The sequence below is a fragment of the Camelina sativa genome, chromosome 11, assembly GCF_000633955.1.
Source record: "Camelina sativa cultivar DH55 chromosome 11, Cs, whole genome shotgun sequence".
NCBI classification, from domain to species: Eukaryota; Viridiplantae; Streptophyta; class Magnoliopsida; order Brassicales; family Brassicaceae; genus Camelina; species Camelina sativa.
The window spans coordinates 2,488,430-2,503,118 of record NC_025695.1 but is presented as its reverse complement, the minus strand read 5'-3'; the positions used below and the strand labels follow the sequence as shown (position 1 = coordinate 2,503,118).

The 14,689-nt window shown below is 30.4% G+C and overlaps 2 protein-coding genes across 2 annotated transcripts; both read left to right on the top strand.

Moving 5' to 3' along the window:
* LOC104721209 lies at positions 4,916-5,871 on the top strand. The gene has a single exon (XM_010439136.1). The coding sequence runs from the start codon at positions 4,925-4,927 to the stop codon at positions 5,672-5,674; it is 750 nt and encodes a 249-aa protein (XP_010437438.1). The 5' UTR covers positions 4,916-4,924; the 3' UTR covers positions 5,675-5,871.
* Positions 12,976-13,845, top strand: LOC104727557. Its single transcript, XM_010446651.1, has one exon. It carries the CDS (start codon positions 12,976-12,978, stop codon positions 13,843-13,845), a length of 870 nt encoding a protein of 289 aa, XP_010444953.1.

Sequence of the window (14,689 nt, the reverse complement as noted above, 5' to 3'; positions counted from 1 at the left end):
TTTAAATCCTATATTTCATTTATTTATTCAAGACTACAAAATAATCAATTATATGTAGCATATACCCTATATAATAAAACGGAAGTACACAACATTGTTTTGTATACTATATAATTTTAATAAGTTGGTTACAAATAGGTTATAGATTAAGTTTTATATTATTTGTATATTCTGGATTTATTGTTTCCAAAAATTTTAAAGAGAATATTCTAAAGAATCATTTGATATCATCTAACTTACAATATTAATTTTCTTTATTAAATTATTCATCAAATAAAATCCTTTGACATCTAACTTAACATATTAATTTGTTAATTATTACTATACTTCACCTCTCATCCCCTATATAATAAAACGGAAGTACACAACATTGTTTTGTAGACTATATAATTTTAATAAGTTGGTTACAAATAGGTTATAGATTAAGTTTTATACTATTTGTATATTCTGGATTTATTGTTTCCAAAAATCTTAAAGAGAATATTCTAAAGAATCATTTGATATCATCTAACTTACCATATTAATTTTCTTTATTAAATTATTCATCAAATAAAATCCTTTGACATCTAACTTAACATATTAACTAGGACCAGACCCGCGCTACAGCGCGAGGGAATATTTACAAATACATACAATTCGTAACTGATTATAATATATTACATTTTTGTTTCTTTACAGTGAATAATATATTTTTGTAATAAATTGGGATAAAATAGTAGATGAAAAAAAGTTGAGTAAATGGTAATGTTATGAGTATTAGTATAATAAAATATTATAAAAGAGATAATATATCAAATTATCATGAATTTGAATAATATAATAAGTAAACAGCATTAATGTTTAAAATAAATACATTAAAATATGGTGTAAGTAATTAATTTTTAGAATTTTGTAATCAGTTATCAGTATAAGGTAATGATCAATTTAGTTGCCAAAATGAAAGCATATATAATCTCAGAAATATTATTTGTAATTGTTTGTACACTGCGTAATTATTGTGTGTAACATAAACTATTTTTTTTTAATTTTTAACTATTTTTGTATAAAAATTTCATTCAAAGAATCAAATGTAATAATTAATAAATCATATATTTTCAGTATGCATAAAGGTTATTAGCACATAATTTTGTTTTGTATAAATTTAGTGTTATTATATTTATATTAACATGGTACATAGTTCATTAATTTAAAAACAAAGAGAATTTATTTGAATAATTTTAAATATGAAATAATATAAAAGTGGTAAAACTACTATAATAAAAAATTCTGATTTAAAAATTGTATAACACAACATAAACGAACTGAGAGAGTACAATCGAATACTTTAATAAATATAATGAAAACTACTCTATTTAAAAATTGTGACCAACTGATCGATTCAAATACAGTTTTTTTAGCTTCCCCTTCGTAGATAATTAATTATCCATTTGCAACCAATTCACATATGCAATAATGTAAAAACAAAATTTTGAGTATAAACAATGTCCAATAAAATACAAAAAAATAATAAAATGCAAATATAATGACGTTATGGGTTAAGTAGATTATTTACCTTTGAAATATGATATTTTACAAAGCCTATAAATATATATATATATGAAAGGATCATATTAGATTAAAACTAATGTTTACACGACCCGATCGGACTGGCCGGTCCGACCGGTTGACCCGCGACCCAGATAATTCTCCGATTTGGGTTCACTACTAATAATCGGAAATCTTAAAACCGGTAAAACCCAGAAAAAACCGCTATAAATCCATGACCAGATAATTCGGATCGGACCAGCCGGGTTATGGTTCAAAAAACAATATTTTCGATTTTGAATCTTTGATCTTTAAGACCAAATATAGGGTTTAGGTTTTGAGAACCTCTCGTCGCTTCGCTTCATCTTCTCTCGCAGTCCTCATCTCTCGTAGTGCTTAGCGAACAGTTGGTTATCAATTTCTCTTTTATTTTAAATTTTTTTATGTCTCTGATCTCCATCATTACTTGATTTTGGACATTAACATAATATTTTTTTCATGATGGTGGCTCTGTTTTTTAATCGTGGCTCTGTTTTTTAATTGTGGTTCTGGTTTTTAATCATCAATTCATTATGGTTATGGGTTAAGTAGATTATTTACCTTTGAAATATGATATTTTCTAAAGCCTATAAATATATATATATGAAAGGATCATATTAGATTAAAAATTTTAAACAAAATAAATAAAAAAACATAATCTCTATATTAGTGACATATTAGAAAGCAAGAATAAGAACTATAATTTTTGATACAATTTTGCAAATAAAGTTTTGAGGGAAAATGAGATTGATATGAGAATGCCACAACCTGGAGGTAGTATTTATAGTTTAGAGTTGGCTATATAAGTTTTATTAGGGTTTTGAAAAATATCCTCTAAAGATTACACACGTTTTGTTGAGATCACATTTGATTACTATCTTTATCATTTACATAGATAATACCCAAATTAAAATGCTTTAAATATAACAAATTAACAGCATTCTCATAGGGAATATATAACAAATTAACAATATTCCCATAAATTTGTTTACTATTGATTTATTTAATTTACACATTAAATATAAAATATTTAAGATCCTTATGATTACGGTAAGACTTTTATTTTTGGTTTTGAAATTTCTGAAAATTATTAGATTAGATAAACTGAACGTATGTTCCTTGGGTATATTTCTTATTAGTATCTCTATCTATATTTGAGAAATGAATTAATATCCGATCTTTATGGAATATTTTTTGTTAAGTTTGATCTTGCATTTAATGATTATTTGATTAGATTATATTATTAACTTTTTAATAAATGTGAACTTTATACTATTAATCTATAATAACTACTTACATTTATAACTTTTCAAAATTTTAGGAGAAGACATTTATTTGGGAGAATTAATGATAGTTATATTTAGATTTTAATCAATCGTAACAATGAGATATTAATATTTGTGTTTAATTTTGCTTGTATAATTTGGCGTAGTCTAGTGGTATGAATTGAGGACTTCTGTACCGCAATGTCCTGGTTCGAACCCCTGATATTTTTTTTAATAGTTAAGAACAAATTACAAAATTACCTTCATCTTCTTCCTTGAGATCTGGTTTAGGCAAAATCACGCCATTACTTAATTTTTTTCCACGATTTTCATCAGTTTTTCTTGTTTTATCTAATACTATACAGAATTATGTTAGATCCATCAATTAATAATTGGTTTATTAATTAAAAACAAAAACAATTTTATCTACAAATCTCATTTTTTTTCTCAAACATGTCATAATCCGTGAATCACCATTCACCGCCATCAAACGCTTTCACGTTCGTCGGTCTTTCTCCAGCAAGGGATCGTGAGGGAGAGAACTTGAATCTTTCCATCCCACATATCACATATGAGATTCTAAAATTACGTTCATTGAAAAATACTGGAAAAAAGCACATAACCCATTAACCCACTTTAAAGGACGCAAATCTTTATCTATCCGGATCCGATTTAAGAATTTCGGGTAATTTTAGAAATAGAACCCAACCCATTAACCGTAAATATTCCATTTAACCTTAATGAAATTGTTTTCTGGTAGAAGATGTCGGGGGTAGTTTCGTCCGAAAGAAAAGTTATACTTCTCTTTTACTAATATAGGGATTTGTTAATTATTATTATACTTCACCTAGCATTTTTATATATGAGTCTATTTTGTGAAACAAATAAATTCTCATATTATTTATTATAATTAAAAAATATTTTTATTTTCGGATATACCATAAGTTGAATTTTTAAAAACAAATATAAATGATTTAATCTACAAAATATTCAATTTTATTAATATTATTCTTTAAAAACAATATCTATTGAATTAAAAATTTTACTGAGTAATGGGTCAAAATTTGAATATTTAAATTCAATTTCATACTTTTTTTTGTTAAATTTTATAATTTTATATAATAAAATAAACTTTAAATAATTTATTTTGATATATTTTTAAAATATTGAAACTTGATATTAAAGTTAGAAACTATAAACACTCTAAATTGGTTTATTATAGCAATGTCAATAATATGTCACTATAATATGAAAGAATTTTAAAAAACCAAGTATATTAAAACAAAAAGTATAACAATATATTAAATTACTCATAATATAATAAATCGCTATTTAAAAACCAAATTCACAAAATTATGTCTTATAATGACATTCAAGTCATGAGGTAGAATATACATTGCTGAAATAAATTCACGTACATAAACTAATACAACATATTAAAATTTTATTTTAAAATAGAAAATATACAAAATTTTGTATAAAATAAAATTTAACCAGTGTTATAGCACAAATAGTTATCTAGAATCATTAACAATATAAAACTTACAAAATAAGTGTCTTTTTTAAATCATCATATTCAACATATGATTTTATTATATAATATTTTATCTAAAAAACTTTTAAAAATAATCATATAAATTTTATTTAAAAAAAATTACAATGTAAATAAAATGAATTTCAATCCGTACTTTAGAAAAAAAACTAGAAGTACGATACAAGCCAGACTTTAATTAATATATTAGAACAATTCACAACCAAAATTTAACGGAGAAAAATAAAGGGCTCTAAACCAAAAAAAATTTAAAAATCATGATACTATCACAAGAGCACGTGCGTGCCGGTTTAGTTAATTGATGATTTTATGGTTCTCAATTTTTTGGTACAGATCATCTGATGAAGATGGCAAGTAATATTCGTCCTTTATCTTCAGGGGGTATTTTTGTCAAAACGAGATTTGAATTTGAACCTACGGACGCAACCTTTGAAATAAAAGGCGCGAGAGAGATCTTAAAAATGTGTAACTGTGTAAACTGATAACTATATAAAGACCAACTTGATGTGTCTGAAAAATGTATTACTCTCAACAAGGCAAAATCATGAGTAATCCCGACGAGAGAAAACTGAATACTGAGGAAGAGGAACATGAAAGTTCCGACGACAGTGGCTATTTTAGTAGCGATGAAAAAGGAGAAATTCACGAACTTGTTCTGGCCTTGCTGGCATTGAGTGTCGCTGAAAGTTTTAATGTGGATGAAACCATCCGTAAAGAAGCCGCAGTTGCGGCAACACTTATTGTTGATGCCGCTAAAGAAGCCGCTGGGGAGAGGGATCAAACTGTGAGTGGTAAAGGTGGCTTTGATGCGGCTCCCAAAGATAGGATCAAAGTCGGAAGACCACGTGTCTTAGTGGAAGCTCTTGCCGGAGCGTCTGGATCTAAAGTCGTCGCTTCAACTATGGACAAAGAGCCAATTAAGAAGGCTAGAAAGAAAGGGTCGACGCAATTGACCAACCCTCCTCAAGGTCCTCCCACATGTAACATATGTGGGCTAGGTTTTGGTTCTTGGAAAGCAGTCTTTGGACACCTAAGTCTGCACAAAGATTGTGGCTATCAAGGTTTTCTTCCTCCACCAACATTTAATGCGGCTGAGGAAGGATTTGGTGGTACGGTTGCTGCTTCTTCCGGTGGTGGAGGGTCTGGTTCAGGCACCGGAGGGTTGGCGATTGATCTGAATGTTGTTCCTATGGAGCAGGACGAAGGAGGGAGTGCATCTGGTGTTACTCCAAAGTTTGATCTCAACAAGTCACCTCCACAGGAAGACGGAAAAGAGGATGATAAATCTAAGTGAAAAGCATTCTGAGACCTTGCTAAAACATTACAATTTCAATTTTCTTGTTTGTTTTCAATAATGTGCATGTGCGCATGCAAATAATCTTCCTTCGTAACATTGTTTTCATCTGTTTGTTTCTTTGAAGTACTCAATCTATGCTATTGTTGCTTCATAATTTATGTTACTTTCATTGAGACTGGAAAACTGGAATAAGATTTTACCGTTACAATGCATAAATCGTTGCAAATTCTTAAAAAAACCATTTGCCGTTTGTGTTTATTATTTTCAAATATCAATTTTAAAATATATAGTGCCATAAATTGTTGTTTGATTATAAATAGATAATTGCAAATAAGGACAAATGAATATGTCACCAACGCAAAAGTTAAAAAAAAAGAAATAAAATTGATTAACTAAGAGAAACTGGTTGAATATATTAAAGATTCCTACTGATGAAAGATTTTTCAATATTGTATAAAATAAACTGATCAAATAAAATATTATCTGATAAAATAAATACCAGTTCTTATTTCTTTCTGAGACGAATTGAAGTTGCTACACAAGTAACTGTTACTGTTTTGGCTTTACGAATGATTGATAATAAATGAAAATGTTTTTTAACCAATGAAACAATACCGTTAAAAAGTCCACTCCACGTTTATCAAAACAAAAAACAACAGTGAGCACTGGCGAGAAAAATCTTCTCGAAATCCGTGCGTTTCTTACACGTGTCGCAACGTGAGACGGTCATGCAGGAGGCAAATGCAAGGAATTATTTCCTTTTCCTATTATGTGGTATTATAATCATCCATTTTCTATGGAATAATGTTATTCCTTAATATATTTAATAAACAATTAAATTGATAACAAATGAGTTTTTCTTAATCAATTTCTATTTTGATGGACGGTTGAAATTAAATCTTAAAGAAATCTTAAAGAAATTTTTAAAGAGGAATTAAGTCCTCTTTCCGCCTATAAATATATGCCTTTAGTCTATTATAAAGGCATCCCAAATAAATTTCAAAAAGACAATACATAGAGAGTAAATTCATAGGCAATGAGAGAGAAACCTAATCACCTAACTAGAAGATCAGGACTTCAGGAAACTGTCCATCAAGAAATCTCTACAACAATGAATGGAGGAGGTACTCGGCTAACCCTCCTTTATAATTTTATCATATAATTAATCATGTTGCTTAAAAGATCTTAGGGTTCATGTAAATTACACTTACATATCGTATCAGAGCATGGTTATTAGCATATGATTAATTCATTAAATATGATAAAATTATAGATCTGAAAATTTTCGTGCATAATTTGGATTTTGGTATGATAAAATTATAGATATGAATGTATAAATTTATGTTTGAAAAATTCGTGCATAATTCGGGTTTCTCGAAAGTCCCTGCAAAATCTCGGCTTACATAACTCGGGTCTGTGAATTAAGGTTTTCTCAGATTAGAGAGTTTGTGCATAATTCGGGTACATGCGAATGAAAATTTTCGCAGATAAAAGTTTGTGCATAATTCGAGTATACGTGAATAAAAATTTTGCAAATAAAATTTTGTGCATAATTCGAGTCTCTGTAAATTAATTTTCTTACAGATAAATGTTCATACACAAACTGAACATCTCTGAATTAAGATTTATCAGAGAAAATAGTACATAATGAAATTTGTTTGTGCAAAACCCGGGTGTTTGTGAATTAGGATACATCATCACAAACATATATATATGTACATGATTAGGGCAAAATTCGTATTTATGTGAATTGTTTTTGCATATGAAAAGTTCAAATAGAATTCTTCTGTGCATAAATCGTGCAGTATCATTCTACAATAATTCGTACATAATTATTTTGTGCATAATTTGAGCAAAATTATTATGTGCAAAAACGATTTAAACATAACACTGTGAAGAAATCTGGTTTCTATAAAAATGCATAGTTAGAGTTTGGATATCACTACAGTGACCTTACCTTATAATGGTTTGCACATAGAAACTATTATGTTGATATATCTTTGATTAATTAGTTACCCACAGGTAGATTATAAACTTTAGATATAATCAATGAATAATGAGTTTTTTTGTATATGTGAAGATTAAGGATATCCACAGATAACTTAATCTAATTAATTTAATATATTACTCAATAACGTTTTTGTGAATATCATGATTTTATTGACATTATGTTGTTATCCCACAGGAGCATCATGATTTCTTTTCATGTTTATTCCATATTTAAAATTTTGTGTTGATTATGTTTTAAAAACCTAATAAAACTTGTTGTATCTCTAAAGAATAATTTTTCTGGATGTTTCAATCCTTTATGAACCAATTTCCCATAATGTAATGGAAAAATTGAGTCCATTTTAAGAATATTAGATGTGAATTTAGTAACTCATTACGAGAAACTAAATTTTATAACGAAATCTAGTATTGAGGATGAAAAGTTTCTCCACAAAAAACAACTTAAGTATAATGTTAACAATTATGATAACGTTTAGCAATATCAAATGTTTATTTTGATAGTTGTTTAAACTACGAATAAACTAAAAGTTATAGAAGAACAATTTGAAACTGCAAACAATCCCTTGTTGGGAAAACTTATGGCAAATCTCATAATTATGAAATATAGTGGTATAAATCTATATGCATGAAATTTGCATTGCAATGACTAACCTTTTAGATAAGTTGGATAATTTAGGAATAAGTGTGGATGATTAAATTTTGTCCAAATTATCCTAAATATACCACCTCCTCTTTATAGACCATTCCATATTTATTTCAACATCATTCATGAAACGTAGATGTTAAATGAATTGGTTAACAATTGTAACTAGAAGAGGTCATGCTTGATTATGAAGGTATTAAAGTTACCATTATACGGATGGAGCTGTACTTAAAGTTGGGTAAAGACATTAAGTCATGAAAGAGCACTACCCAAAATTATTGAACATAATCCAATTGATAAGAAGATGCTGGCAGAGAAAGATGACTTCTGCAGAACCTTGGAGAAAGCTATAGACTTTCATAAAGATTGCCTTAATTGTTTGAAAAGAAAGCTAATCATATAGATTTCGTAATAATTTTCAAACCTAATGTTTATGCTTCTTCTTAAATGTTAGTGGATTGATAATCGGTGCAATTATACATGTCTCAAGTGCTATGCAGAAATTTCTTATGACTAAGACAATCAACTTAAGTGAAACTACTTATAATGGAAACAGAGACAATATGCTAGTTGAAAATATTAACATTTTTTTGTCTCATTATGAATATTGGATTTTATCTGAAATTTATTTCAGGTATTTATGCTCCACATATATTTTCTATTATTCGGTTTCAGTAAGTAAACTTGATTGGCTTATTATTAACTCATTGAGATAGTTGTTTCATGTAATTCGGAACTCTAATGGAGTTAGTTCTGGAAAATCAGTTGATGGTCTTTAGGTTCGACTGATCAACGTTATGATTATGAAACACATCTCATCCTGCATGACAATAATGAAATTAAAAGCAAAACATGTTCTAAAGACTCATATTTCTTGTGGCATAAAAGGTTGGAACATATTTCCAGCAAAATGAATTAAAAGATTGGTAAAAGATGGAGTCATTCTGAATCTTAATTTTACCAACTATAAAGAGTATATAGATTGCATTATGGGTAAGCAAACTAAACACACTAAGAAAGAAGCCACAAGAAGTACACAGCTTATTCAAATCATACATACATATATTTGTGGACCTTTTGATGTTCCTTCTTTTGGAGGTGAAAAATATTTCATTACCTTTATTGATGATTATTCACGTTATTGTTATCTCTATCTATTGCATGGAAAAGTCTCAATACGTGGATGCTATACAAGTATTCATTACTGATGTAGAGAGACAATTAGATAGAATAGTGAAAATCATAACGTTAGATAGAGGTGAATTTTTGGTAGATATAATGAAACAAAACAACATTCTGGAAATTTGCCAAAATTCTCTAAAACGTAAGAATTGTTACTCTATACACAACGCCTGGTTCTCCATGTCAGAATAGTGTAGCTGAAAGACATAATTGTACTTATATGGGAATGGTTATATCCATGATGAGTCAGGGTTAATTATCTATATCCTTGTGGATGGACGCATTATGTACTGCAGTCTATGTTTTGAACAGAGTTCCTAGCGACGTAGTTCCAAAGACTCATTTGAACTGTAGATAGGCTGGAAATCTAGTCTTCAGCAAGAATTTATAATCCACATGGAAAGAAATTGGATTTCAAAACGATCAGTGGTCACTTTATTGGTTATCCTGAGAAGTCCAAAGGATATAGATTTTATTTCCCAGCCCATATTATAAGAACAGTGGAAACCGATAATGCTAGATTCTATAAAAATGGCGAGATTAGTGGGAGTGATAAAGTTCAAGATGTGTTCATTCAGAAAATTAGGACCGGGTTAAATTTCTTTGCCCTTATTTCTGAATATTACTCGAAATCATCCACTCCATGAAGAAAACATCGCTTATAATGATAATAAAGCACAATAGGAACAAGCATTAAGAAGATCTATCTTTACGAGGATATTTGCTATTTCTGATGATTATGTGCTTTATCAAGTAGAATCTGGAGAATTGAATATTAATTAAAGACTTAAAGATGTTAATTCTAATAAATGGATTGATGCCATGAAGGATGAAATAAACTTTTTTCGCTGAAAATGAAGTCTTTGATGTCGTTCAATTGGCCGAAGGACACAAACAGTCGGTAGTAAGTGGATCTTTAAGACCAAAACCGACTGTAATAACAAAATTGAACGATATAAAGTTAGACTTATAGCAAATGGTTTTAATCAGAAAGAAGGTATCAATTATAATGAGATTTTTTCCCTGTGTCAAGGAAAGATTCTCTTGGAGTTTTCATGGCGTTAGTAGCTCAATATGACATGAGTTACAACAGATGAATGTTAAAATTGGTTTTTAATGGAGACTTATTAGAGAAAGTCTATAAAAGTTAAACTGAAAGTTTCATAATCGGAACTTGTGAATCCATGGTCTGCAAACTAAAGAATTCAACTTATGAACTTATCTTGAGTCAATGGTATCTAAAATTTGATGAAACCATTACATAATTCGGTTTCAAAGAAAACATTATATTTTACCAAATATGTACCTCAAGATCAGTGGGAGTAAGTTCATATATCTGGTATTGTATGATATTTTATTGTCTAAAGTAATTTTAGTCCATTATTGAGACTAAGAGCTAGCCACTCGAGAACTTTTATACGAAATTTGTCAATGAGATTTCCTATGTGATGAAAATAAAGTTATCCATGATAGATCACTTGGAATTAAGATTTTCTCAGAAAACTTATATTGATAAAGTTCTTGAGAGAGTTAGCAAGATGAGGTGTTCTTCTAATATTGCTATTTGTAAATGAATGTTTTGAGATACCTAAAGTAAACAAGTGAATACATGTTCACAAACAGAAAATCAACACATCCACAGATGGTTGACGTTTCTAACTCAGATTTTGGTGGATATTTTGATTTTAAGATACTACATTTTCGGCTATGTGTATCTCATTAATAGAGATGTCATATTATTGAAAAGCCTACAGTTTAAGTTTCTTTATAAATCCACTTTAGAGAGTGAGTATGTGACATATAATGAGGTTTATATTAAGAAAGTATAATTACATAAATGTCTTTGAGTTTGAGACCTTGAGTATTGTTAACAAGTGTTTAACTCTTTATGTGACAATCAAAGATGTAATTTTCTTTTATACAAGTATGACATGATATGTGAAGGATCTAAGTATATGGATATTAAGATTGTATATGTCATTAAATTAAAGCAAGATGTCAAAAGAGAAATGTATGTCAATTAATAGATAGGCATTGAAGTTAAGGTTGCAGACTTAATTATGAAAGGAATACCTCCAATGACTTTTAACATGCATTCTAAAAGTATAAGTCTTGAGGAAAGTTCCTAATTACGTTGTCTGCTTATTATGACTAGCCTATATTTTGACATTTAATTGAGCTCTCTTATGACTTTTACATCTTTTATATTCTGTTCCCAATGTGCACACACATTAATTGTTGTTGGATCTATGATAACAGAATGAGTCTTTATTTCGAGACATTAAAGGGACCATTATGATAATTCCTACTTATGTTATGGTCTAGCTAATACGGTAGTCAATGTAGTAGTACTTGGAAGGGATCATGTTGCATAATGATATGCGGCCGCCATGACTCCCATTGATTACTTGATTAGCCAAGACACTTATGATGACCAAATGAAAGAAATTAAGTTATAACATATTATGTCGGCCTTATGATTCCTAAAAGAAAAAATTAATGGATTTACTAATAACCAAGTGGGAGACTGTAAGGAATTATTTCCTTTTCCTATTATGTGGTCTTATAGTCATCTGTTTCCTATGGAATAATGTTATTCCTTAATATATTTGGTAATCAATTAAATTGGTAATAAAGGAGTTTTTCCTAATCAATCTCTACTTTGATGGACGGTTGAGATTAAATCTTAAGGAAACCCTAAAGAGGAATTAGGTCCTCTCTCCGCCTATAAATATATGCCTTTAGTCCATCATAAATGCATCCCAAATAAATCTCAGAAAGACAACACATAGAGAGTAAGTTCATAGGCAAGGAGAGAGAAACCTAATCACCTAACTAGAAGATCAGGACTTCAGGAAACTGTCCATCAAAAAATTTCTACAACAATGAATGGAGGAGGTACTCTACTAATCCTTCTTTATAATTCTATCATGTAATTAATTATGTTGCTTAAAAGATTTAAGGGTTCATGTAAATTACACTTATAGCAATGTTATAGGTTTTGTGTGTTTTAGAAGAATATCTCTTTTTGTTTCTAAGGAATCGTAAGTAGCAAACTACATAAGTTGATAGGAGGAAGATCTGGATCTCATTGCCTACCAAGACGCTTTTACGAACCCGAAAGGTCAATTGATAATGTGGCGAAACCGGAGGCAACACAGACTATGACTCATCAGGCTTTTCTCTGTGGCCAAATAATTTGACCAATATAATAACTCCGACAGCTCAAGCGAGCCACAGATTTGCCAGTAATAATTGGACCAATCAAATTTAAAAGATCAATTATTGTTGACGTTTTGTTGGTTGATGACGTTGCAAAACCTTATGCTATATATATGCATGTGTAGGGCAAGTTGAATAAAGCACAACGATCAAAAGAGGAAATAAAACTTCAAAGCACAACGATCAAAAGAGGAAATAAAACTTCAAAGCACATACAAAAAAAAAAAACAAGACACAAAAGATGGCGAATATGATCACTAAGAAACAATTAAGATCCACAAGTTTACCTTCAAGATCGCATCCAAGCACGAGTGAGATTGAAGAAGCTCTTAATAAAATTAAAACAAGAAACACAACTACGGGTTCGTCCGAATCGATCTTGATGGGCTTGGCTGGTTTGGAGGAACTCTACAACTGCACGGAAGAGTTTCTGAAAATGGGTTCAACGCAACGGGTTATGTCCTCTGGTGGGTCGGAGTTCATGGAGGAAATGCTTGATGGTTCGTTGAGGCTGATACATATATGCAGCGTCTCGAGGGATCTTATGGCGGAGACTCACGGTCATGTTCGTGGTGTTCACTCATGTGTTAGACGCAAGAAAGTAGCCGGAGGAGGAGATCAACTAGTTGTCGCTGTCTCGGGCTATGTCGGATTCAGGAAGAACATGAGAAAAGAAGCTAAGAAGCTTCTCGGATCTTTGAAGAAAATCGATGGAGTGTCAGGTTCATGTGATAATGAGTACGAAGATGAACATCTTGTGGCGGTTATAGATGCGATGAGACGAGTGGTATCGGCAAGTGTAGTAGTGTTGAAGTCGTTCTTGGAACTCTTGTCCGGACGACAAAGTAACATAAAGAGCAAGTTGGCTTCGGTGCTAAAGAAGAAAAAAGATCATCACGAGGCCACCAAGAACGAGTTGGAGACATTGGATTCCGTAATTCGTGGAGATTCTTGCGGGCATGATGATCTACAAAAGAAGCTTGATGAGGTTGAGATGAGCGTTTGTGGGTTCGAGAAAAATCTAGAAGGATTGTTTCGAAGGTTGATAAGAACACGAGCCTCGCTTCTCAACATAATCTCTCACTACAAGAAGTTAATGTATGCAATGTAACCTTCGTGGCCATTCGATTTTAGAGAATTTGCCGGAGGAATGCATTATAGAAGCATATAAAAGATGTTGTAGACTGATATACATGTAAAGAAAATTGTGGAAATGTAGAATCAACATTGCAGTTTTATATCCATAAGTGTCACGAAAAAATCTAAGACTCATAATTTAAAATATGACCTAATTAGTTAGAAAATTTTCTAAACTCGAATCCATGATTGAAACTTATACGTTCATGTCTTGATTTATTATGTACAAAGGATAGGAGAGTTGACTTATCAATACTCTAAAAATTAACCACTGACGTAGAACGTGCATACAATTATCGCTGCTGAAATTTATGCATGCTAGTATTATAATATCGATCGAGCATGAATATACCCGAGATGCTGATTTTTATTTTATTTATTTATTTATTTTTGAATAAAATACTAAATTATATTCAAAAACAAAAATACGTTTTTACAACTAGTGAATCATTCTTTGAAAGTTCTAAAAACAGAGTTCAGAATAAAATTTAAAATTAATATCTAGTGTCTAGCCACTTGATCAGACCCGTATCGTAACGTCGATTTCCCATGAGACCAACAGCGAGGAGTTGATTTCTCATCTGTGTGTCAATGAGTTTAATGAGGTATGAAGCAGGCTGCGGGTGCTCACCATGTGTCCGCCTGTTTCTCTCATGGCAAATGGTGTAAATTGTCGTCTGCAGTACATAACAAGCTAGATAAGATGTAGTCCTATCCCGCCAGTGACTGCAAGCTGAGATTACTATCGAGTTCCAGGTGGTTGAGAATCGGGTCTTGTAGATATCCTTTGCAACGGCTTGCCAAATCCCCGAGCAGAA

Excerpts from the sequence above, each read along its gene's own strand:
- LOC104721209 (XM_010439136.1), top strand. The coding sequence starts at position 4,925 with ATGAGTAATCCCGACGAGAGAAAACTGAATACTGAGGAAGAGGAACAT.
- LOC104727557 (XM_010446651.1), top strand. The coding sequence starts at position 12,976 with ATGGCGAATATGATCACTAAGAAACAATTAAGATCCACAAGTTTACCT.